General features: G+C 35.6%; 1 protein-coding gene across 1 annotated transcript in view; it reads right to left on the bottom strand.

The window, feature by feature from the left end:
- LOC127840613 (uncharacterized) overlaps positions 1 to 23,517 on the bottom strand; it is a 39,595-nt gene that overhangs the window by 9,321 nt on the left and 6,757 nt on the right. Inside the window, 9 exon segments of the mRNA XM_052369022.1 lie at positions 2,141 to 2,245; positions 2,568 to 2,684; positions 3,581 to 3,713; positions 4,353 to 4,556; positions 10,257 to 10,329; positions 10,838 to 10,919; positions 10,922 to 10,957; positions 12,587 to 12,685; positions 14,233 to 14,383. Of these exon segments, the coding sequence (XP_052224982.1) occupies positions 2,141 to 2,245; positions 2,568 to 2,684; positions 3,581 to 3,713; positions 4,353 to 4,556; positions 10,257 to 10,329; positions 10,838 to 10,919; positions 10,922 to 10,957; positions 12,587 to 12,685; positions 14,233 to 14,383 (1,000 nt within the window).

The following is a 23,517-nucleotide window of genomic DNA, read 5'->3' as shown; positions in this document are numbered from 1 at the left end:
TTAATGGCATCCTTTCTCCAAGCATATCAATATATAAACAACAAGCAAATTCGTTGAATTGATATCCCCCGCCAATATGCTTCTGGACACAAAAGTTTTATATTTGACATTCAAAAAAGCATTTTTTTCAAGATACAAAGGGCCATAACTCCGATATTAACAGATGGTGTACAATGCCATTTGGCATGCATTATCCTCTTATTGATATACATACCCATACCAAGTTTCAATGAAATCCGCCAAAGCACTTCCAAGATATGGCTCCGGACACACAAAAAAAAGCATTTTTTCAAGATACAAAGGGCCATAACTCTGTTATTAACAGATGGTGTTCAATGCCATTTGGCGTGCATCATTCTCTTATCCATATCTATACTCATACCAAGTTTCAATGAAATCCGCCAAAGCACTTCCAAGATATGGCTCCGGACGGACGGACGGAAAGACGGACGGAAAGACGGAAGGACGGACGGACGGACAACGCCAAAACAATATCCCTCCGCCTATGGCGGGGGATAATAATAACAAGATGACGTGCATGTTTATGAAGTAATGTTGCGGCGTCACACGACGGCGCGCCAACAGCGGCGCCACACTACGTCGCGCCAAATTCCCAACAAGCCTTTTGCTTCCCGGTTTCAGACAAGAAGATTTTTAGATATATACCCTATATTAGTATATGCAAAACTGGATACCCTCGTCGCGGAGCAAATTTTGACCCTAAGGCAATATTTGAACAAACTTTCTAGATTACCAAAAAACGATGCTTCTTATCAAGTATGTATTAATGTTGGCGTTGATCTTTCAGAGAAGACGACTTGTTAAAGTTTTCTTAAAACACTTTTAGATCCCTGTGGCTTAATTTATCAACAGACCGGAATAAATTCAACCATTTTCATCGAGGACCAAGTTCCAGAAATGTTTCGCCAAATTCTGCCCAGTGGTTTAGGATGATATATTGTTTGAAGGAAATGCTGAAGGACGCACGCACTCCCGCATGCATTACCGCTCTTAGGGACGACGTCCATCACGGTTTCCATGAGCATGTTGTGTACAGACGAGCTAACGAGAAAGAAAGTCCGGCCAGCAAAACCAACTAAATGATGTGATAGTACAGTTTGAATATCGAAAACACAAATACAAATGTGAGCCTGCACAATTAACTAAATGGCATCATAATCGTAGTTATCAATACACCATCAGCAATATAAAAGCCTGTAAAATGGGACAGCATTATGTAAACGGTGTGGTGATTCAATACTATGGCATAAGTCTGTGTTCGCGACAAATATTCGAGGTTTTCCAAACCACGAGCAAAAGCTGGGGCTGATAATGGAATAAAATGACGTCGTCGTAAAGAACAATAGGCTTACATAATCAGTGTGTAAATGCATGTGGGACAAGCTGATAACCTATGTGCTGCTTTAAATAAAAGAAAAATATTATCCGTATAGGGTAAAATTAAATATTTTATGAGACGCATCAAACAAATGAAATATTTAAACGGGCGTAGTCAATGGACAGTAAACTCATTTAAAGGGACCTTTTCACAGATTTTGGCATGTATTGAAAGTTGTCATTAAGTGCTTTATATTGATAAATGTAAACATTGGATCTAAAAAGCTCCAGTAAAAAATAAAAATAAAATTAAAGAAAGAAAAAAAATGTAACCATCATCTGGACTCGATCCACTGACCCCTGAAGTAAACGTCTAACGCTTAGACCACTCGGCCATCCGTGCTCATACAGTAAACGATGTATGTTATACTTTATAAATGCAATCCTCGTATTGTCACAAAATATAACGACAACAACACAACTCTCCAAATTATCCAATCGTTTCGCGTTGCAACGCTTTATAACTTTCAGGTTTTTAAATCGTCAAAAGATGCATATAATTGAGAGCATGGTAAATGTTACTGTTTCCTCACAAATATCATAACTACAACGAAAAATTGCGAATCTTAAACATTTTTTTTCAATTTTGTCAATTTACCAAAAACATGAAAAGGTCCCTTTAATATAATATAATATTGTATATAACAAAGAAAACAAAACGTAAAATATTCCCGAAAGCCTTATTAATAAACTATAACACACCCATTACCGTTGTCAGGTTTCTCGTTGCCTCATAGCCTACACGCCTTCTTACAGCTCTCCAGCATGAACCGGGGGTTCCTCTGGCACTCACCCTTGTTCGCCAACACGGCACATTTCCAACTGTCGTGGGCGTTGAAGCACTCGCCTAGAGAAAAAGAAAAAGGCAATTGTCACTCATAGGCATTCGTTTCAAGTTAAGTACTCGCATTGAAACGTGATAAAGTTGTGAAATGTTATTTACTTGCTTTGCGGATATGAGTCGTTTGCTCTCAATTGGTATAGTGTTTACCTATCACATTATAATTGATTGACAATGATTGAACCGGGTTTAAGAAATAACTTTAATAAAATTCCACGTATAGATTGCACTTGCAAATGTGATTAAGTACATAATAATTAAATATATGTTGATAAAGGTATTCAGATTATTATTGTACTTCACTTCGAGCTAATAACTGAATCCCTACCATCTTCGTCGTCTGGTGTGGCCTTGGAGCAAGAGTCGGAGCCGTCTGGACAGATGCACTTGCAATTCTGGTCCACGTAGCCACCGTTGTTACAGATGATGGAGCTGTCACATTGCTCTGGAGTGATAGTCAAGTCAGTAATACTTGTGGACCCCATGCTAAGGTTACGCAAAAATCGGACTTTTTTGTTGTAACGTGCCGAATAAATTAAATTAATTAAATAACTACTCAAAATCAACGAAAATTTCGTACAATATTTCGTAAAATAAAGCTAAACAATTAAAAATCATTGTTCCTTATGGCAATTACCGAAATTTCAACGACAGATGTGGTGTGGTAAAATAGATGTTTGTGGATACAAAATGCTCGTTTTCATTATGGTTTTAACATGGTACCATTTTAGTGTTCGTGTGTCGTATGAATAGATATATTCGCAAGAAATTAACATGGAATTTATTGTGGTCACAAATAAATAAATCCGAGCATTTTGTATCTACAAAAATCTATGTAATCATACAGCATCTAGCGTCGAAATTGTGGCTATTGCTATAAGGAACACTGATTGTTAAGGTGTAAACTTTATGTTACGAAATACTTCACGAAATTTTCGTTGCTTTTGCGCGTTAAATAGACTTTAAAAAATCACATACTATGATATCAGTTTCACTGAGATACTATTTCCAATAGTATTATTATAGTTCTTGTTTATATTTATCGGTGCATGACCGACCACACAGTATAGATACTGAATTTTGTGTTTACAATGCCGTTTGCATACTATTCTTAAGTTCTTAAATGCTGCTATCCACTATATTTTTATTTATTAATATGCCAGACTTTAGTGTTCCTATCCCTTCCTATTAAGTACCTTTTACACAGTGAGCAATCTTAAGAAAGAAGTTCCAGAAAACGACTGACGCATAGAAAAATACGGAAAATATGTAATAAACATCAAACACATTTTTATTTTCTCACGGATTTTTAAAACAAAAATATAATTGAACATAACTTACTTGCGCATTGATACATGAGGCTAACTACCTTGACGTCAGTAAAAGATAGTTCTTTTCGGAACACTTCACCAATGGAGCTTTCCTTATCGGGGTGCAGAGCTTTAATAGTTTGCGCTCCATTCCATGAAAAAGCCTGCAGCAATACAAAAATATCTTACAAAGTAACATGCGAAAAACTCAATACAAGCTATTTAAACACTAGAAACCATGTTAGTATTATTTGTATAATCTCAATTTATGGTTGCTTCGAAAAGAACAATATCGCATGAAATACAGTTTTAAGTGCATATACGCCTTAAATTGCAGAAATTCTGAAATTATTTTCAAATCAAAGCGTTGAAGGCACTGAAGTTGTTCGCTGTTGTCCTTGATTAGCTTGTGCGCATTGCACAGGCTATTCAGTGTGCACAGGCTAATCTTATTTGACAGGCATTAAGCCCCGTTTTCCCTGAAAGCAGCAAATATGTACAGATTTCAATGATAAACACTAGGCTGGCCGATGTCTTCTTACAAGCTGGTATATATACACTCGCTGCAGAAGTAGAGTAGACGCATTTGTCGTCTGCAGTACAGACAGGCGAGGTAATCCTTCCTAGCATAGTGAGTTGCGGTTCTTACCGTACTTTAGGCTTCTAAACACATACTGATTTGCAAAATATGCTCTGTAAATTTAGTCGGCCGCTAACGCGACCAACTAAAAACTGTAAACAATTATAAAACTATACACATGTATGTGTTGTCGATGGAAGATTAATCTAAAAATAACTCTCACACGTATCCCATAATGCATCACAGATGAATATTCATAATCCACTGTCATCTGGTCCAAATCCTGTGCGGAATATTTATCGAAATTGAAGCGCTTGTCCGGTATCACGTTCTGGTAGAGGATCTCGATGTATTGGTCCCTGTTGGGAAGCTGATGCTCGTGCACGAGACCAATGGCGTGCCCTATCTCGTGCAGGTACAATCCTTTCTGAAATACAGTGGACGAATGAAGCAAAGTCTAATTTGAATACGGATATTTGTATTATTATTATTTTATTTTATATCATTTTTGAGCGTTTTTCATAAAATATATGCTATCGCAGAATGGCAATATTCAAACTTTCCAACTCAATGTCGAAACGTTGCCAACATGTTATGCCATATTCTGTTTTAGCATTATTAATATCTTAATCTAAAATGATAATGAAATCTATCGGTATCCGTTTAACAGATAATATGGTCAATTTTTTTCTTAAAATATGTAGGTAACTACAGTCGGTTAAACGTTGATAAAAAGAGAATTACAGGCTTCTACTCTATCGTTGTGCAAGATATCAATGTAGGCTTAGAAATTAAAAACAGCCTTTAAAATGATCCAAACGCTATAGTCTACTTTTGATTTCAACGTCCAATATCGTTGGAAAAATGCACCCAAAACGCATAAAAAGCAGTTATACATTTCCAGTTATACGCGACACATGCACAAAAAGGCTATTTAAATCGTTTCATATGCCACATGGACACATCATTCACCCATAAACAGAATTGCACGTGTTCATTTCGGCGTTCCATTTTGCTTTCAGAACACTTTTTGACGATGCGAACAGCATCGTACAAGGTATCATAACCGTCAAAAAAAAATTCACAATGGCGACCTATGTAAAAGAACGAGCCAGTCCGATTGAGATAACTCGATTTTTTAGGTTACTTCCCTTTTGCATTCGCCACTGCGTAGGAGATTGCTCGTCATTGATAACATTCTCCTAGCAGAGTTGTCGTTCGTGTTTCAACATTCAACAATGGCCGCCACCATGAGAGTCTCGATTCAAAACGTTCGTACTGCATAAATTGGCTTGTTTCGCTATTTAGAAGCTGTCATTTAGGATATATGAATTATTTATTCACTAAATCTCCGCTTATGACAACAATAGTTGGAATTCGAAGGATATATACTCGATGTGAATGAAGGACTTTCTGGATCGTAACAGCTTGACACGGCAAAACTGGCATACTGGTATTTTTAGTTATCAATATAAGTCACATTGTGCTTTATAAATTGTATTCGAACATTTTGCGACTTATTGAATGACTATGATACCCGATATCAACATTTCATCGGGAATTTGCAGATCACCAAGCTGTCCTGAAATTCAACATTGATTTCAAACTCTTTACTGGTTTGTATACTCTTTCTTAGTGTTAGTACCTTTAATCATTTTAAAGTTAAATGAATTGTGTCACAGTAAAAGAGACATTAAGGCGATTGTGGCCAGTTTGGATCTAGATAAGCCTGCAGTCGCTTGAAAGCTGTTTGCTTAAAAGCGTTTTTCTGACAATAACAAATAATTTAATTGGATACTGATTTGACTGCGCTTTTCCTGTGACCTGGCTCAAATAATAGAATCGTCATTAATCAAATGATTTATTTCGAACATTATTAAATTGTTTTTCTTGTCCCTCGGGATCAATGACTCCAGCACTTTCCTGTTGAGAATTACATACTGCTAAAGGCGATGCTAGGGGGCGTGAGAGATGTTGCACCTTCCAGTATCGCTCGATTGTTCATTGTCGGCTCGGGTACTACGTACATGTACCCCGGGTACTCTTAAGTATACTTACATGTATCCCGGGTACGGTAAATATACTAAAATGTACCCGGGAAATTTAACCCTTAATCAGTCGTTGTCGACTATTTTTTTGTAATAATTATATATACACATCAGGGCTTAACACTAACTTTTTTTTAACTAGCCCGTTCGGGCTAGTCAATGCAGAACCTACTAGCCCTGACCAATCTTTCATGTGCCCTGACCCAAGAATTATAAAAACCTTATATTTATCATTCAACTTGTATTTTCTTGTGCTTGGAGATGCGCAATTATGATTAAATCATTCTTATTAGCTTGCCTTACTAATGCTATCGAATTCAATATTCATCTATTTAAGACATCTATTTGTAATCTTCACGCCATTTCAGAAATTTTCTTGTTTTTTTTATTTCCTCATGCTTTCTCTTACTTTCCTCCTTCCCTTTTCTTTTCGTATCCGAGGAACCCCCATCCCCAACCGTAAAGCCAAACTTAAACAACGACATGAACGTTAAAACCTTTTTTACAAAGATTGCCGGGTTACCGTCTTACAAGAAATGGTAAGTGAATCTTAGCAAAATAACGTGTTACGGTAGTTGTAACAATTGTACAGGGCTAACTCTCTACTAAAAGCCGGGATCGACCATTAATATTAGTTTTGCTAATTGAATTGCGTAAAAAATATTGTCAAAACACTTCTAATCTAAATAAAGTCTCTATCTTCCTCTAAATGGATTTATTAATCGTCTAAAGGATGGAATAACTTTTCCATAATGACAACAAATTAAAATTATTTAAAATTGATAAATAACTATTAATTTTATAGTTACTTTGTGTTAATGTCGAGTTTTATACCTTCATCATTCCGGACGATCCTGGGCGATCCCGGCTTTTAGTTTCAAACGAATTTTCATTAAGAAAACACGTCACTTCGAGGAAACCAATCAAAAACCGTGTCTAGCGGCATTCCGTTTAAAAATAATAACCGACGTGTTTTATCAGGAAAACCGCCGGGGATTTTCTGAATTGTCGGCCTCTTTTTGATTGCAATCAGTGGGTTCCGAATCTATTTCGAGATACGATCCGTTTATTGTCTCTGAACTCACTCTGGGATTTAATTGTCATCTGATCGTACTGTATTAAGATTTTTGCATCTTTGAAAAGCTTATTTAAAACGCAGTTTATTGATATAGAACATATAATCCCGCCGAAAATACACACGACCGGTCGGGCATGTTCCTGGGACATTGGCTAGCCCGGACCAAGGTACAGGCAGTGAATGTCGTTCGGACGTTCCTTAGTGTTAAGCCCTGCACATTTATGTCAATTTTCTGTAGAATGGCCTCTATATTATCGGAACACATACTCAAAAAGCATGTTGATGCAGTGTTTTTTGAAGAGAAGTGTGTTTAATATAATCGGTTGCGCGTTTTACGGCATCGGATTTTGGGCGCGAATACAACTCGGATACAGTCTAATATGGACTGAATACAATTACGTTTATTTACCGTACCTGGGGTACATGTAAGTATACTTAGTGTACCCAGGGTACATGTAAGTATACTTAAGAGTACCCGGGGTACATGTAAGTAGTACCAGAGCCGACAATGTACAATCGAGCTCCATTATCCCTCATGAACCGACTCAAAAAACCGAGTCGGCAATATTTGACTTAATTTTTGGTTTGGTTGCTCTCGAGAGATCGAAAATTTCAGAATCTTCCTAAAAGCCCTACGGGTTTGATCCCCAGAAGCGACATTGAAAACTAGCATACTTTGTTATCTAAAAGGCTGCTTAACCTGATATACAATGATAATGTGAATTTTCTCTCACATGATGTTCATCAGTCATATTATATAAAAACTTACAGCAGTAGTAAACAACTGGACAATAATTAATGAACGCATCTTTCGTTTGTCTTTGACACTTTGATTTTGACATGGCCTAGATTTAAATATGTGACTGGACTTTACCAGCACTCTTGTAACAGACCTAAAGTTTAAATGTACCATAGAAGATCACCTAAATCCAGATTTGCTATTATAGACTTGTGGAAAGATTTAAGGGTGTGACATGTAAGCAAAAATTGGTAATTACCCAGAGGCCACAACTGATCTATGACTGTATTAAAACAAGAAAAATCAGTGCCTGATTTAGATTTCCTTAGATAGTCCAATAAAAACTAATTTCATAAGCCTGGTAACAGTTTAACGGTAATGCTACCAATGTGTCACACCAGGGCCTTGGATTTGAAATCTAGGACATGCATGTATTTTAAGTCCTTAATTGACCTGGCTATAGTTCTCAGATTATTATAAGCTCAATCAGTATATTTATATCATTATTTATGCTTTGTGTATTGTAAACATATACACAATCATGCAGTTACATGATAGCAATAAATAATATCAAAGCTACCCATATTATAAAGGTCATTGACAAAGCCTATGGTCAAAATGTGAACACATTGAGTGTAATCGCCCTCTCGTGCCAGCAAAAACAACACGTTGACAGGTTGTCATTTTTGACAGTTCTACTTTCACTTTCATTTTGTGATATCAAACTATTAACAATTATGTGGCTGAGAAAAATATCCCCATTGCTTTTTATGACCCCGGTAGGGTGGCCTATATCAGTTGAACTGTCAGTCATTCAGTCAGTGTGTTAGTCTGTCCGTCCGTCCGAAAACTTTAATGGCCATAACTTTTTTAATATTGAACATAGCAACTTGATATTTGGCATACATGTGCATCTCACGGAGCTGCACATTTTCAGTTGTGAAAGGTGAAGGTGAAGGTCATCCTTCAAGGTCAAATGTCAAATATAAAGCGTCTGTCTGTCTGTCCAAAAACTTTAACATTGGCCATAACTTTTTCAATATTGGCGTGCATGCGTATCTCATAGAGCTGCACATATTGATTGGTGAAAGGTCAAGGTCATCCTTCAAGGTCAAAGGTCAAATTTTGCAATATTGAAGATAGCAACTCCATATTCGGCATGCATGTGTATGTCATGGAGCTGCACATTTTGAGTGGTGAAAGGTCAAGGTCATCCTTCAAGGTCAAAGGTAAAATATATGGCTTCAAAGCTGCGCAGCAGGGGGCATTGTGTTTCACAAACACAGCTCTTGTTTAATATATTGTCTGCACATTTCTATAAAAAACTTACATCAATACACGATTTTCTTCGTTAATTCAATCATTCCTGACAGACTTGTGTACATATTTCGCTTACATTTTGACGCGCGTAGGTAGGACCGCATTACCGCTTCCGAAATGTGTATTCATACTATTGCCTTCGAGGAACTTATCTGATGTTTGACGGAAAGGGCCGAAAATATGCGAGTGTGGGTCAAGTTCCCCACAAGTACTACTTTCCCGTTCCCCCAATTTTTTTTCCGTACCTAAAATTTTTCGTACCCAATTTTTTTCGTACCCAATTTTTTGTTTCATCCCCAATTTTTTGTTCGTTCCCAAAATATTTTCGGTCCCAATTTTTTGGTTCCCAAATATTTTTTCGTACCCAAATTTGTTTTCATACCCAATTTTTTTTCGCAAAAATTGTACCAAATTTTTTTTTCGTACCAACATACACAGTTGTGGTGATTGTGGTGATGTAGATAAACTTAACTTGATGCTTTTATATCCATCCTCTCAAAAGCATCGTCACACCAGTACTGTCAGTACTTTGATTTACAAGTATGTCCGTTGGTAAATGGTAAGGCATTGAGCTGAAAATCCGAGAATTGCAAGTTCGCTGACTTGCCAAGCCACATTACTTGTGCGGAGATTGGTAATAGGATAATTTCTTAGACCATTCCCTCCTTACTCTGATTCTAGTATGGTTGTTATCCGCTACTCGCATAAGTGTGCTGTCCCTAAGAAGTATGAGTTGGTAGACATGTGATATCAAATGATTACAGTTGAATACTATTTTAAAAAATCCAACAAAAGCAAAACAAACAAACAAATAAAGTCTCATTGACATTTAACTTTTGTGAAAGTTTTGCCAATTAGTACAAATACCCTATACAGTTGACAACTTTTTATTGATACTATGTTATTACATTTCGAAGGTTTAAAAGGTTAAGTTCCTCTTACATATCTGCAGCCGCCGTTCGCATCCAAATTCAGTGGCTGCTCACCTCCCACCATACCCAGTTGAGAATCGCAACTAGAAGTAAACACAACTTTAACTTAGAATTCTCAAATCAGCACATGGCAATAATAAGATGCAAATAAGTTTAAAAACATTATACTTCAATGTTGACTATTTCAAAACAATGACATTTTTCGTGCAATTAAGAAATTATTTTCAAAACAAAGTAAATATAATAAACAGTTATAGAGTGCAGAAAATTAAAAATTCAACCACCTTGCAACATCACCTTTTTCCAACTTGATTTAGTCGAATAAACATAATTAACTGGTTACACTATATGTTTTTAAAGACTAGAAAGGCCTTACAGCTTCAGACTTTTATCGGTATTGTTTAAGGGTGCAGATGTATTTCCTTTCAACGCACTGGCGAAAGTGACAATAATCAGCAACATAATATCTTTTGTTTTGGACAAATTAAAATTCCTGACAATGGATTAAAAAATTAATATTATAAAACACCATTATGAATCGATCATTCCCTGGTTAGATCGGGCAGATTATCAGTTCCGGTTTATACACACCCAAAGCCGTTCTGAAAGCGCACGACATTCCGGTCGCTCCTGATTGCGGGCCGGAAACGGAGACACGTGTACTTCTCCCATCCTTCATGGCGGTGCGAATCATGTACTCATCTTTTCCGGCTGCAAACAAACAACGGGGCTTGTAATGAAAATTCTCTTTGGATGGGAATGTAAGCTTATAAATATGGAATTCAAATTAGAAGTTTCGGTCGAAGCTTCTCTACGACTATTACTGCTCCAAGCAATACTTGTCCCTTTTCAAAAGAATTACATATTCACAGACATTCAAGGAATAAAATAAAGGAAACAGACAAAGACATATACAGGAAAGAAATTCTCGTTTACCTATATTGTGTTGTATTTAGGCACTGCGTCCTTGCAGAAAATTAGTTATGAAGCGTGGTTTCATAAAAAAGTATGAATAAACAATAAATGTATTCAAGATGTCAGTCTCATTATTTTGTATTGTTATTATAACAGTTTAAAAAATCTTATTCTTTTATTGATGGATACAAAAAAGTCGTTGTTAAATGTCGAATCACCTGACGTCAAAATCGTCGATTTTAATCAAAACAATTTAAAATCCATCGCTACTGGTAACGTTAACGTTTACATACTTTGAAATAAGAAAATCGATTAGGATTTTTAAATAAAAAGTTAAAGGAACGAACCAGAAGAACTTCTTCCACTTGCTTATAATTGCTCTGTATTCAAACCTTAGACTTTGTAGTCATTTCTTACGATGATAAAAAAAAATGAATGACCATATTTTGTTCCTCTATAAGGCTCTTACTAAAATGTCCAGTAACGAATCTGTACGGGACAACGCTCTCGGGCCATCGCAGAATGGCCTTTCTCTTCGACCTCTCCAATTTCCAGCCCGTTTTTGACCTCTTGCGTCTCGGCAATGAATCACTGTTTTTGGTAGAATGGCAATTAGAATCCAAGATAAAAGCTGATATCAAGATATTCGCAACTTTGGAAAACCAGGTCTAAGCGAAAAAAGTTGACCTCTGATTAGTATCCGCAGCAGTTTAAATGGAATTCTGTTTAATATGAGTGTAATATTGCAAAAAGCAATTATGTAAGTTATGTAGTGTACACATATTAATAGTTATTTAGTGTACGATATTTATGTTAAAGGGATCTTTTCACGCTTTGGTAAATTGACAAAATTGAAAAAAGTTGTTTCAGATTCGCAAATTTTCGTTTTGGTTATGACATTTGTGAGGAAACAGTAATACTGAACATTTACCATGCTCTAATATAGCCATTTTATGCATCTTTTGACGATTTTAAAACCTAAAAATTATAAAGCGTTGCAACGCGAAACGATTGAATAATTTAGAGAGTTCTGTTTTTGTCGTTTAATTTTGTGAAACTACGAAGATTGCTTATATAACGTATAAAATACGTTTAGCAAGTGTTCTCGGCGGAATAGCTCAGTAGGTTAAAGCGTTTTTTCTTCAGGACTCTGGCAGGACTCTAGGGGTCACTAGTTCGAAACCTGCTCCGGGCAATGTTCTTTTCCTTTTTTTAATTTTATTCTTGATTTTTTACTGGAGCTTTTACGATCCAATGTTTACATTTATCAATATAAAGCATTTAATGAATAAGTTTAAAAAATGCCAAAATCTGTGAAAAGGCCCCTTTAATGTTATGAATGATCATTAAGGAAAGCAGTTTAAGAATAGCACAATTTTCAGAAAACGACCGGAGTGCACACACGGTGTACCTACTTGTAATTGCCCTGCCTATCGTACAGGTTATAGAACTGCTCGTGTGTGAGGCGCATGTCAAGCTCGGCCAGCACTTTGCCGTCATCGGTGAGCGTCAGGTTCTGGGCCACTGAAGCGAAAGTACTCGTGCACTTAAAATGAGTCATTAATGTTTTGATATTTAATCCTCGTTCTTAAAAAAAAACTGGGCTTCATGGATGTGCTTAAAGTGTTGCCCTAGATTAGCCTTTAAATGAAGTCTTTTTAAAACGAAAATTGAAATTAGACGGAAAGTTTCGTCCCTGAGAAGCATGTGCGCATTGCATATAGGCTAATCTGGGATGATCTGGGATGATACTTGACGCACTGGCATAAAATCCCGTTTTCCCATCATTTAATTCCTTAACAAAGTATGATTATAAGCAGAAATACACGTCCACCTAAGTAAATATTTACGCAGAAGGAAGTAAAATGAGTTAGATTAACAGAAAGCAACGAATCGCACGTGTATCTATCCATGTTTGCTGTCTAATAAAATATTTAATTATAAACAATTATGTTCATCTATGTTCATTGCATTCAGAATAATTAGATATATACCATTACCAGACGTATCTTTATGTGCAATTGTCAATTATCGCATAGATAAGCCGGAAAAATACAGCATTAAAATCGATTGTATATACATGTAGCAACGTTATAGTACTGGAACGGTAACACGATTAGCACGGCAATCTGGGTATAACAACAACACTAAAACAAGACTAAACCAACCTTAAAACAACACAATAAACTTTGTGCAGTACCTTTAAAATTTGCAAATATAGAAAGAAAAAAGGACAGTTGCTCAATATGATATATGCAGTGCCTTTACATTCCAAAGCAAACAAAACAACAGATCATACGTATAGTGGCCTTTTTACCAACAATAGTTCAAAGGAAAGATTTGGTGAAATTACAATAAAAAAAAGTCATAGATTCATAAGATAATGTAGGCCTAATATTCAAAAAAGAAAAATAGCACTCCTTAATAATAAAAATGTTAAAAACATATTTTGTTGCTTAAAAATTATAATCAAAATGGAAAAAAAAATAAGGTGGTCGTAACGCTTTCCAGCGAAAATTTAGCAAAAACGTGTAATATAGCATTTACTATATTTCAAATTCGAAAATTCGATAGTAGTGGAGCGTAAGCCTCTGTTTCTTAAGGACCCGTGTTCGCACCCTAGGGCACTTTTATATATATATATATCTTTCTCATTGTTATTATAAGCATAAATATTATTCCTCAATATTTAAGTTTTGGTTGTAAATTCATTAAATGATAATTGTATTTCGAACATCGGTGAACAAGTATATTTAAGACTAAACCAAGAGCAAACATCATGCTAACGTATATACGAGTCGTGTTCTGAGAAAACTGGGCATAATGCATGTGCGTAATGTGTCGTCTCAAATTAGCCTGTGCAGTTCGCACAGGCTAATCAGGGACGACACTTTCCGCCTAAACTTGATTTTCGGTAAGGAGGGACTTCCTTGAAACTAAAAATACAATAAAAGCGGAAAGTGTCGTCCCTGATTAGCCTGTGCGGACTTCACAGGCTAATCTGGGACGACACTTTACGCATATGCATTATGCCCAGTTTTCTCAGAACACGACTCATACAATTGCCTTACTGTCGTTGCCTCCTCTGGCCCGGGAGATGATCTCGTCTATGGTTAGTTCGGTGTAGGGCTCCGTGCCGTTCAGGTCCAGCGGGTCTATCTTAAGCTGCTGCAACTCCTCCAGGAGCACCTGCGCCGTTGCTAGGCGACACGTGACAATCATCTGAACATTAAAAAAGAAATTTGAAAATAATCTGATACCAAATTTGTTGAACATTTAGTTTTTCAATAGAAACCTGTGTCCTTTTTAATTTTTAATTAAGATGACCGACTTGAACACGCAACTTTTATTCACTCCCAAGTGTTCCTTATAATAATCTAAATATGTTATTCTAATAATTGAAATGTTATTTTATTGAAACGTCTAAGATAGTTAGCAAATCATGTCTTTTATAAATAATAATTACATTGACACCACACAACTCATAAGCACTCAAATCCAAGACCTAAAGGTAAGGAAGATGTGAATGAAATTTCAGTTCAATATCTGAAATAATTATTTCGCCGAAACCCATGTTATACCAGGTATGTATATTATCTAATATACATACCTGGTTATACTTATAAAACGAGTGATCTTGACCTTTCCCACAGCAACCCTAATCCAATCAAAAGCGAAGTTTTAAAATACCATAGCTCTTCAGAAACATATCTATCTGGAATAGTTTGAGAACTATTTAGCTCAAAACCCAATTTGTCAATTGGACGCCCGAACAAAACCCACACTCCCGTCTAGAGACATAAAATGCGCAAAAGATATTGGTGTTAAACATGATGTATTATAACAAAAACTGTATGGCTTATGATACTTTAACAGCGATCCAAAACATGAAATATTTGACGCTGACGTCGAAAATGAAAAAAGCTGACAACACACAGAATGATGTTCAAACAATGAAGGCGTAGGTCTCTTTGAACTTAATGTTGATTCTTCAGAATTAAAAGTCTTTGATGAAAAGAACGATTCGGCTCAGAATACAAGCATATAACTAAACGTTCCATGCAAATGTACTCTTAAAACAGCTGAGAAATAAAATGGCAACACAAAAAAAACAACAAAGGTGCCAGGTGTGCAATATTTTTTTGTATTTTACATTTCTCCCACTCTGCTCTGTTTTTCACGTTCCACAAGAACAACGAGCACGCTACGGCCGTTGAAAACGCACATTAAAATGTGATTTGTTATCAAGGAGAGTTCTTCTAGTTCCCACGGACACGCGGCGGTTTGCAATTGTACCTATTACACTTTTTGTTATACACGTATTAGTATTTATTGTCAAATGCATAGTTATATTTTGTAAGAAATAAAACATTAACAAAAATTATACAATACAATTATGATAGCTTATATCCCCCGACCCCGGAAGGATGTGTTATAATAGGATCATGCCAAAAAGATTCTCGAAAGAAACTCGTTGAGTGAGAGAATCTTCCGCCCCAAAGCGGCTATTATAACAAGATAGCCTAGACAGACATACAAACATGATTGAATAAGAATGGAAATATACAAGTGCTTCCAAATAAAATGAATATATGGCGTTTGACAAAGTTTCAAGTAAATGATAATAACCCATGCTGGACAGGTGGGTATCGTCAGATTAAAACAATCTTGGGTCTTCAATGATGGTGGTGTTTCTAACGTAACACCCTCCATTCTTAAAAAAAATGTTGAGAGACCAAAAATAGAGTAAAGAGCGGATAGATTATCCAGGTGATGTAAACGCACACCACCTCTATAATCCCATGTGAGTTTAACCCCTCAACCCCTCAACTTTGGAGACCAAGATCTGTGCACCCTGCCCTTTCTTCTGCCCTCGTGAATGCAACCCTAACGATGGATGAACCGACAATCCAAACGTTCCCTACAAGAACTCCGATACATGAAAATGATGTCATGATGTGATTTATCCCATGAAATGCATGTATGAAAATTCATTCATTTATATACGAAGCTTCCAAACAAGCGTTAAAGGTATAGTCATGTAGTATTTTGGTTCCAATATAACCATAAATTACTTACGGTATAATATAGCCATATACCTTCTTTAGGTTCTGAAATAATCATATCATAAACCTGCTCTTAGCAGGAACGCTTTATATAATATGTTGACATTCTCATTCTTAACATCATTCTTCTGCACTTCCTTATATAGTGCAAGCCATGAAACAAAATATTTACAGGGTTCTTCCGGGATTTAGTCCCAGTTCCGGTAGAGACCGGTCACCGGTTTCCATGCCAAGAACCAAAAACATGGATTTATTTAAAGTCAAAGGTCATCACCTTGATCAAAGGTGGTCGCCAAGGTGATCACCAAACCATGAGCCATCTTTATCATTTTGAAAAACTAGACATGCTCTGAGCTCGAGCGCTTTATACAATAAATTCAACATTATCCTTATCGACATTATTCCTTATTATTCTCATTATATTGTGTAAATGAAACATTATCTTTTTAAGGTTCTTCCGGGAATAAGTCCCAGTTCCGGTAAGGCCCGGCACCGGTTTCTCTACCAAGAACCATAAACGTGAAGTGTTTGAACAAAGAATGACACAGCATTCTTATTCATATAATTGTGATGAAGTATTACACGATATGTTTAACCTGATATTCCGTTTTATTCAGTTTATAACCGTAGTCGGGGGTATATTTTTTAATTATCATATTGTGACATTATTATAAGGATATTGCAAGAGACCAGAAATAGCGTAGCTCTAAACCAGTCAGTTCAGAAGATACACTGTCCCCTATAAAGTCACGCAAGCAAGTTTTTGCGGTGTCATTAGCGGAAAGAGTAGCTCCTGACTGTGGAGCTACGCTGGCCGCATATGACACAAGAACCATTTTGCATGGCTTTGCTCCATTGTCGAATTTATATACCAGTGATGTTTTTGTCGTGCAAATTGTTCACAAGTTAAATGTTTTTGTTCATCGAAGATACGCGATTTCAGTACGCACGAGAATAAATATATTCACTGTAACGAACTAGCAATATATTCACGCAGTTCCAGGTTCACGCACCCGCATGATGCCGCAGGCATACATTGCATTAAAACTGGAACTTAACATGTCTTTGCAGTAGATGTACATTAATTATTATTATTAATTAAAGATTAATTTTAATACATTTGTAAACCAAATATGCTATATGCTTTTTGAGTCGTGGGTCATTGCATCGAATTTCCGAATAACTGGCCTTTAATTTAACGACTCCTTTTATACGTGTTTTCAATATGTTATTTGATAGTTGTTGCTCTTTATAATATTTATACATATTAATATTCTGCAATTGCAGTATGACGAATGTGCAAAATTACAATTACTTAAGACACTTGCATTCAATTCCGCGAAATAGAAGCTAAGACTTTTGCCTGGAGAAACATATCACAGATTTGTTCAAATAATTATAGTCCGAAAAATATCACTTACCCATAATATAATCCCAAGGCATGTTCGTATAACTTCTTCCATGCTTATAATAGAAGCCCGTACTCCCTCGCGTTAAAAATAATTGAAGGCTGCCTGGCGAAGTACATACACGTTAGGTAATAGTTCGAACAATTTATTTTGTCACAGAAAATGTCACGCTACTGTCTGTTTTATACATCCATGATCCTAAGTGTTGCTTGACTTCAGCACAGTGTTTAAGTACATCTGATCATATTTTCTAATTAAATTATTAATTGAAAGCATAAAACGATGCGCACCTATACATTCAAACACCAAACCGCATGACGTCATACTGGGGTAAACTCCATACTGGGATGGTAAGTGTACTTTTGATATAAAGTACACAATTTGTTTGATGGAATCATAAAGAAATTATAGAAATGATGCGCAGTATCCTACCAAAGGAACAAGACAGTATGTTGAGTGAGGATCCTGTGAATTTCGGTCTGATATAAACATAACAACTCATCGACAAAGACATTGTGAAATAATTGCAAATACCCTAAAAGAGAAGCCCCTGCGAAATCAAGTGAGCTGCAAAATGTATCATCTCTTTTATATGTACTTCGCGAAATTAATTACTGTGCAGAGACATTCTTAATATACATTTTATTCATACCCTGTAAATGCGTTTTTGTTTTAAACGAAATATTATAAATATGTATACCCTGTTGTGTATGTATGATATGAATTATTTGAAATTAGCAAGTTGCATATGAAAATCATAATAATAATTGCTTAAGCCATGAAATTAAACGCGCTTTTACCTAGAGAATGCATGTATAATTGGAATGGGTCAGCCGATCATAACAAGGTCAAAACGTCTGGTAAATTGGTAATAGTGTCTTTGAAGATAAACCCTAATCTTTACCAAAATATTAACACGAAGCTCTTAGTCGAGCTTGAGCGCAGCGTCTGATCTGAGGCATAAGTAATGAGAATTGTTACATTATGTGTTTAAACCATGACTGACATTCTTAAGTTACATTTAGAGGTTAATTGCGTACTTAAAACATGTTTTCCCTCAAGAAATAAATATGTTTTGCTCAAAGCGTGTCGTGTATTATTTACTTACAACAAGAGGTCAAGTTGAGTGTTTTCTTTATGCAGCAAACACTTTTTGGGGAAATGTATTCATTTAAATACAACATTAAAAGGATTTACCTTCATTGTCGAAATTGTTGGTATGATTTAGTTTATATTAAAATGAATGTTTGTATATTGTCTTGACTATCTATTTGTAATGGTAGTACATGCTGCCGGCAATTGTATGACATGAACATAATAGGGAACTTGACTTTTATATTATCCCAATAGCACAATAAGTGATCTGTTTGTCTTTATCAAACGTATTAACTTTATTTTATGCAAAGTTCCTTATTCGTCCTGCATGTGTTTAATTGTTTGTTTCTCAATAATGATGCATTTGAAGTAAATGTTTGCAAAGCGCATCCTTGTTTATTGATACAGGTATTCATGCCCACGTAGTGCACCGATATATTATATCCTAGATGGTAATTAATTCGTGGTAAAACCATTGATTGCAAGATATGTCAACACTGCACCGAAATGAAGTCATTAACAGTAAATCTATACAGAATGGAGTAGATTTCAGCGATGTTATCAAGTTTAAAGAAAGTTCATAAAGAACATAATTTAAACATGCATAATGCTCATAAACATTATACATCAATTTTATGTTTATGTTGTCCGAAATGAATGTCATTTCTTCAAAAGATCGTACTCAAGTCTTGAACATCAAAGTAAACATGTTTTACAAAATCGAAGTCATGCGATTCGACGGTCTAACAGTCAATGAAAATGCACACAATTGTATCAGACGCATATCTAAATTACAAATAATCGTAATGGTTGTTCTTTAACTGCATGAAGGTCTCGCATATAATATCGACGGCGGTTTATTTGCGTATTAGAAAATACACCACACTCAATTTTCAAAAGCTATATGTCCTTGTTGTAAAGTGTTTGTCAACAAAGTGCTCGTCGTGAGTCTTTGTGATGTTTGCCCTTTGTGATGTCATCTAAACTGCGTCGTCATTTATGCGACGCAAACCGATATTTTATGAAATCTTTAGAAAAAACATGTATTGTCTCATCTTATGAAACTCTGTAAGATTATAGTTCCCAATGCCATATCGCCTGAAAAAAATTGGGTAATGCTTTGAAAACATTGCGTCACTATGGTAAATGGGAAAAACAACACGTGAACACTCAAGATCAAATCCATTTGATTGCAAACTCCGTAAGCATGCTATTTTCGGTATTTTTCACCAAGACACTGTCCGTAAGACATACTCTGGAACCTCATTTAAGAGAATCGACCAATGATTAAACGAAATACAGAACAACGCCCATCATGAGAATCAAAAGCCAGAAAATACGGTGTAAAATTAAATGCAGTGCCTTGCAACATCAAATACAAGTCAACGCACTTACATAAATTACAAGAAATGTATATAACAATGCGCTATGCACTGAACCCGTAACAAGACCAGATGTACCTCGTATAACCTATTTGAACATAGTAGAACAATAAGAAATATCCCTACGGCACAAAAATTGTGAAATAAATGCAACATTTAGTGCATATGCAAGAACATTATCGCTATTTTAAGATATTATAAATACACATAGTTCGTTAATAGTCGAAATTTCAGACATGGGATATATAAACCAAAATGAAGTTCCAATATTTATGCATCAGTTTAAGTGTAATAATTATATATCTATTTTGGTAGGATTACCTGCGCCCCTTAACCACTTCTGATTTATTAAACAGTGCAGTTTATATTTTAAGGCTTTTAATGTTTGTGCATTTCACATTTTTGGCTTTACATATGTTACCGTACTGAACATATAGCTTTATTTGTCTGTAAGACAAGTCACGATACTGAAACCACAAAACTGACACAATTTTATTATACTTATTGTTCAAGACATTTTTTCAACAGCAAAATGTGAAGAAATAATACTTTCAGAAAAATTAAATCCACTGTGAATATAACAAAAATGGATACAATCTTTAAAAAGTATGTCGGATGGAGATTAAAACGATTACTAAACGTTTGCTTGCTGTTCTTGATGTATGTGCATACTTAAGAATAAGCGCAAAAGTTAACATTGTCTTGATCAGTATAATAAACTGCTCGTCATTTCTAAAATACAAGTAAATGTTAACACTTTTATTTTTATATCACCGAACATGTCACGTGTAATGTATGACTGAGTCAACCAACTAACTACACGTCTTCCCTCGCGAATCACTATTCCTTGCTCTTGCATGACGGCACCTTTAGTGAATTGATTTTAAACTCTAAAAATAAACTCTCATGGATTTAAATAAAATGTTTACTAAGTAATTCACGGTGGTAATTAATCTCAACCGTTCATGATTGGATAGTGCGTCCATATATTCATATTGATGTCAAATTTAATAAATGAATATTCGTAATATTTTGCTATATTTCAGACCCACATAAAATAAATTGATGAACAAAAAGATTGAGATTGCTCATTACTCAGTTTAACAGTGTGAATATTCTTTAATCTTCATGTATAGTATAATTGACATTAGTTTTATTTGTTGTATACAAAACTTTATAAAACTGTGCAGCTTCTTTTAAAATATCATTGTTATCAAATAATTTTTGACCTGCACTTTTTTCAATAAAAGGAATTGTTTTATTAGACGCATACTGTGTTATTTTGTTTACGAGTAAAATTTCGGTGTTCATCAACCGAACGTTTTCATTATCGATTTGTGCGCCGATGTAAGGACATGTAAGACCAAAATATATATTATTGATTCTAGTGTTTTTCCAATCTGCACTCACATGAAATGACAAATTAATATTAAGTTCATGGTATGCATACAATTGTGCTTAACACAAAACATTTAGCAACATTGATATGTTGATATCTGCTAATCTTGGTGATTTCTAAATTGAATATTTTTACAGCATATTTTCAAAATCATAATATAGAAAAGATTTGCATTCAAACGAGATTGGTTCCAACACGCCATACGCCCGGATGAGATGGATGAAGGAGAAAGATTGATTCCCGTTTTTTAGCAATGATTTTGAAGACAACGAAAGCAACCAAACTCACACCGTTTGTAGTGTTTGAATGTTAAAAACCGGCAATCACATTTTCAAATTGTATTATTTGTATGTGGTTAAATATAACATCTTTATCCGACCAAAATATGTCGCAAGGTCTGATGGGCATGCTTACAATATCTGAAACAAACGACACCTTAAAGATGTCCGGTGACACCATCAGTACTGACTCCGTATGACAATGATGCAGTTATGAGCGGACGTGATAACCACTTCAGCCATTTGCACAATAGGACTTTTTCAAGTACAAGTACATAGAATAAAATCAATCACGGAAATAGCTTAGCCATTTCACTCAAAAAATATAAACAACAAGCAAATGCGTTGAATTGATATCCCCCGCCAAATAAATTTTGCTTATAAATTGGCGTAGAACTAAAAGAAAAGGTATAAGTGAAGGGCTGTGCCTAATAATTGAGAACAATAACATCAGGACATTTTGAGAATCCAATTTAGTATGGTAGAATCCTTACCAAATAAGGCATATTTAATCAAAATGTGTGATTTTGACCTTTGTGTGTAACTTTGCCCATGACCCTAGCAACCTGGATCTTATATTTGACACTCAGCTAGATAATGGAGAACAACTGTGGACAGTTATTACAGTATCCCTTGATGCATAGTAAAGGAATGACTAAATAATTAATAATTCATCAAATATGTGACATTTGACATCAATGTGTGACCTTGACCTTAGCTTCTAGGATTATGGGTGTTGAATGTGAAGCACTTACAGATGATTGAGAACAACTATGGCAAGTTTCATGGCTCTGGCTCATGTGTTAAGCTCTAAGCTTATATTAAAAAGCATTTTTTCACTATACAAAGGGCAATAACTCCGTTATTAACAGATGGTGTACATTGCCATTTGGCGAGCATCATCCTCTTATCCATATATATACTCATACCAAGTTGCAATGAAATCCGCCTAAGCACTTCCAAGATATGGCTCCGGACACAAAAGTGACGGAAAGACGGACGGACGGACAACGCCAAAACAATATCCCTCCGCCTATGGCGGGGGATAAAAATATGCGGTGTGGATTTGCTAGAACCAGTCATAGCTATATATGTACGTGGCGAGATTTTGCGTCAGCTTAGATGCTTGGAACAAAACACGAGACTAGAATGGCAACGCGTAAGCAATTAAACACACATTGGGCTAACATCTTTTACTGTACGATCAAAACAGAGTTACTTAGATATTTCATTCGGTATGGTACAGCTTTCAGTCAATGTATATTGCGTGAGGGCTATAAATGTGTATGCCACATTATGAATGATTATGCAGATGTAAATTTTCATATATATTTTCATTGGCAAAGTGGAAAGATATACGCACTTATGATTGTCGCAAATCCTACTGACGATATATGTCGCAACTTTAACGATACATGTCGCAAAAATTTCATCTGTCGATATATGTCGCAACATTAACGATAAATGTGGCATACCTTTGTAAATCATGTTAAAAATGAAAAGTTGAAGTAAAAATGACTTAGACTTTCAGGTTAGATCTAGATTACACGAAGAGGTTATTTGGGCCCACTTCCACCAGAATGGTCAGTTTTAGTAAGTATTGTCCGAAATGGTCAGTTGTGGTCAGTAATGTCCATAATTGTCAGCTGCGATGATGATCGACCCAAACGGTCATATTTATTCATTTTCGACCAAAAACGTTAAGTTGTATTCAAAAATGATATAAA

Source organism: Dreissena polymorpha, chromosome 8, assembly GCF_020536995.1.
Source record: "Dreissena polymorpha isolate Duluth1 chromosome 8, UMN_Dpol_1.0, whole genome shotgun sequence".
NCBI lineage: Eukaryota > Metazoa > Mollusca > Bivalvia > Myida > Dreissenidae > Dreissena > Dreissena polymorpha.
This window is presented reverse-complemented; position numbering and strand designations above follow the sequence as displayed.